Source organism: Primulina tabacum, chromosome 6 (assembly GCF_025594145.1).
Source record: "Primulina tabacum isolate GXHZ01 chromosome 6, ASM2559414v2, whole genome shotgun sequence".
NCBI lineage: Eukaryota > Viridiplantae > Streptophyta > Magnoliopsida > Lamiales > Gesneriaceae > Primulina > Primulina tabacum.
In genome coordinates, this window is record NC_134555.1 from 31662840 (window position 1) to 31666443 (window position 3604).

The 3604-nt window shown below is 44.7% G+C and overlaps 1 protein-coding gene across 1 annotated transcript; it reads left to right on the forward strand.

Annotated features, from left to right (window-relative positions):
* Positions 1-331: 331 nt before the first annotated feature.
* Positions 332-3286, forward strand: LOC142550163 (uncharacterized). Its single transcript, XM_075659401.1, has 5 exons — positions 332-576; positions 659-956; positions 1660-1843; positions 2839-3112; positions 3253-3286. Exons 1-5 carry the CDS (start codon positions 332-334, stop codon positions 3284-3286), a joined length of 1035 nt encoding a protein of 344 aa, XP_075515516.1.
* The last annotated feature ends 318 nt before the right edge of the window (positions 3287-3604 follow it).

Sequence of the window (3604 nt, forward strand, 5' to 3'; positions counted from 1 at the left end):
CGGTTTACGTGTTGGCTAATTTTGGAATAGTATACCTCCTACACGTATGATTGCACGAGGAGCAGGTGAAGAGAACAGAGATGATCGGGATGTGGAGAGGGCCACTCCTTCTCGCCCACCGCAAGATATGTAGGCACAGATGCTTGCAGGTATGACTCAGTTCTTTGCACAGTTTGCGGGGAACAATGCTGGAGTAGATATAGGGGCGAGGCCCAGGCCAGAGGCAGTATATGAGAGGTTCAGGAAGATGGACCCAAAAGAGTTATCAGGGACTACTGACCCGATGATAGCTGAGGGATGAATTAAGTCCATCGGGGTGATTTTCGCTTTCATGGAGCTGCAGGATGCAGATAGGGTTAGATGTGCCACCTTTCTGCTGACAGAGGAAGCTAGATTGTGGTGGGAGAGCGTGTCTATGTCAGTGAACTTGCATACTCTGTCTTGGGATGGTTTTAAGGAAGGCTTCTACTCCAAGTACTTCACTGAGGAAGTACGCTCCAGACTGACTAGGGAATTTATGACGTTGCGACAGGGAGACTGCAGCATGGCAGATTTTGTGAGGAAGTTTGAGAGGGGGTGTCACTTTGTGCCCCTAATTGCTAATGATGCCCAGGAGAAGCTGAGACATTTCCTTGATGGTTTACGGCCGTGATGTTAGAGTTGCTGGTCCTACTACCTATGTCGTTGCTGTATCTAGAGCATTGGTGGCTGAACAGGACCAGAAAGACATCGAGAATGACAGACAGGGCAAGAGGCCCTATCGGCACCCCATCAGCACCATTCTCAGCAGCAACAGTTTAAGAGGCCCTTTCAGGGACAGCAAGGAAAGAGGCCATTCCAAGGACCTCCGAAAAGCAAAGGTCCTATGCCGGAAAACAAGGCTCCTCAGAAGCCTGAGTACCCAGTGTGCCCGAAGTGCAACTGTCAGCACATGGGCCAGTGTTTATGGGGCTCTGGCAAATGCTTCAAGTGTGGAGCCAGTGATCATATGATGAGGGACTGCCCGCAGTGGAGGCAGCCAACCCAGGGGAGAGTGTTCGCCATGTATGCCGAGGAGGCGAACCCAGACACGACTCTACTGACTGGTAACCTATTTAATTCAGCACAGTATTTTTTGGTTATGCATGCTTCAAATATTTTCTTGGGATATTAGCATGTTGTTTTCGTATTTTGGAGACTTTGAATAGAGATTTCGAACTATGCATGAGGTTAAGATTTGTATTTTGGGATATAAGTTTTTGTGTTGTGCTAACGTCCTTCATAAAATATCTTCGTAAAGAGAGTATCCACGAAGGCCTTGTTAGATTCCGGGACCACTCACTCTTTTATCTCAGAGACGTTCGCTAATAATTTGGGTATCAAGTCCATTGGACTCGACGTGAGCTACTCTGTGATAGTCCCATCAGGGGAGGAGTTATCAGCTACTAGCGTGGTCAGAGATATCGATCTTGAACTACATGGCCACCTAGTTTACGTCGATCTCATTGTGTTGCCAATGTCAGAGTTTGTTATCATCTTGGGGATGGACTGGCTTATGAAGAACAGAGTTCTAATTGACTTTCAGAAAGGATAAGTGTTAGTAAGACCGTTGGCATGGAGCAATTTCTTTTTGAGCCGAACAGATAGAGAAGTTTCCTTCGCATGATCTCTTGCATGCAGGCACGGAGACTTATGCATAAGGGGTATCAGGCATTCTTGGTCAATATTATTTCAGCACCTGAAACGCCCACCTCGTCAATATTTGATGCACCGGTTGTCAGATATTTTCCTGACGTCTTTTCAGACGACGTCATTGGCCTTCCACCAGATAGAGAGGTGGAGTTCGCCGTTGACCTTATGATAGGCACTATGTCAATCTCTAAGGCACCGTACCGTTTGACCCCAGCAGAGATGTTAGAGCTCAAGCAGCAAATCCAGAAGCTCCTAGACAAAGAATTCATCCGCCTTAGTATCTCTCCATGGGGCGCACCAGTGCTCTTCTTAAAGAAGAAAGATGGGAGCATGAGGCTATGTATCGATTACCGAGAATTGAACAAGATAACAATCAAGAACAAATACCAATTACCAAGGATCAAGGATTTATTCGATCAGTTGCATAGAGCTACACTGTTCTCTAAGATAGATCTACATTTTGGGTATCATCAACTGAAGGTAAATGATGCAAATGTTCGTAAGACAGCCTTCAGAACCAGATATGAGCATTAAGAGTTCTTAGCAAGACTTGCAAAATTCAGTAAGTGTGAATTCTGGTTGGAGAAAGTAGCATTCTTGGGACATATCATTTCTGGCAGTGGCATTGAGGTGTACCCAGCTAAAGTGACAGCAGTGAGAGAATGGGTTGAGCCGAAGAAGGCGTCAGAGATCCGTAGTTTCCTAGGCTTGGCAGGCTACTACAGGAAATTTATTCAGGGGTTTTCCTCGATTGTTGTACCACTCACTTCATTAACCAAGAAAAATGTTAAATTCTTATGGAGTGGATAATGTCAGAAGAGCTTCGATACTTTGAAGCAAGCTCTTATTACAGCGTCAGTTTTAGTCATGTCATCAGGGCAAGGCTAGAGTTAGGCGCAATTTTTATGCACCATGGTCGGGCTATAGCTTATGCCTCCAGACAGTTGAAGGTGCATGAAAAGAAATACACGACTCATGATCTCGAGTTAGTTGTCGTTGTCTTTGCGTTGAAGATATGGAGACATTATTCGTTCAGCGAGAAATGTCAGATATTCACTGATCACAAGAGTCTCAAGTACTTCTTCAAGCAGAAAGAGCTGAATATGAGACAAAGATGGTGGTTGGAGTTGGTAAAAGACTACGATTGTTAAATTAGCTACCATCCAGGGAAAACTAATATTGTGGCAGATGCTTTGAGTAGGAAAGTAGCAGTCGTAACACAGCTATCAATACAGAGATCTCTTCAGTCAGAAATTCAGAGTTTTGGCTTAGAAGTTTATCCTAATAGCAGAGCTCCAAAGTTGTCTAATTTGACAGTTCAGTCTTCTATGTTAGACCGAATCCATATAGGTCAGCCTTCAGATGAACGGTTACATAAATGGAGATTGAAGGATGAAGTCAAAGGCAGCGTACTCTACACAGTATCTGATGGTATTGTGAGGTACAAAGGAAGGATGTGGGTGCCTAGTGTTGATTCGATCAGAGATGATATTTTGACAGAGGCACATACATCTCCGTATTCTATCCACCCAGGAGGTACCGAAATGTACAAAGACTTACAAATATTGTATTGTTGGCCAGGGATGAAGTGGAACATTTGTCGAGTTGTATTTGAGTGTCTCACTTGTCAGCAAGTGAAAGCAGAGCATCAGAGGCGACCAGGAATGCTTAAGACACTCCTATTCCCGAGTGGAAATGAGAGAATATCAGCATGGATTTCGTTGTTGGATTGCCGACGTTAGTCAAAGGATCTAATGCCATTTGGGTTATAGTGGATCGACTTACTAAATCGGCGCACTTCTTACCGGTGAAGATGACTTTCTCCATGACTTAGTATGCAGAGCTCTATATCCGGGAGATTGTCTGATTGCACGGGATCCCAGTTTCTATTGTGTCTGAAAGAGACCCGAGATTCACATCGTCCTTTTGGAAG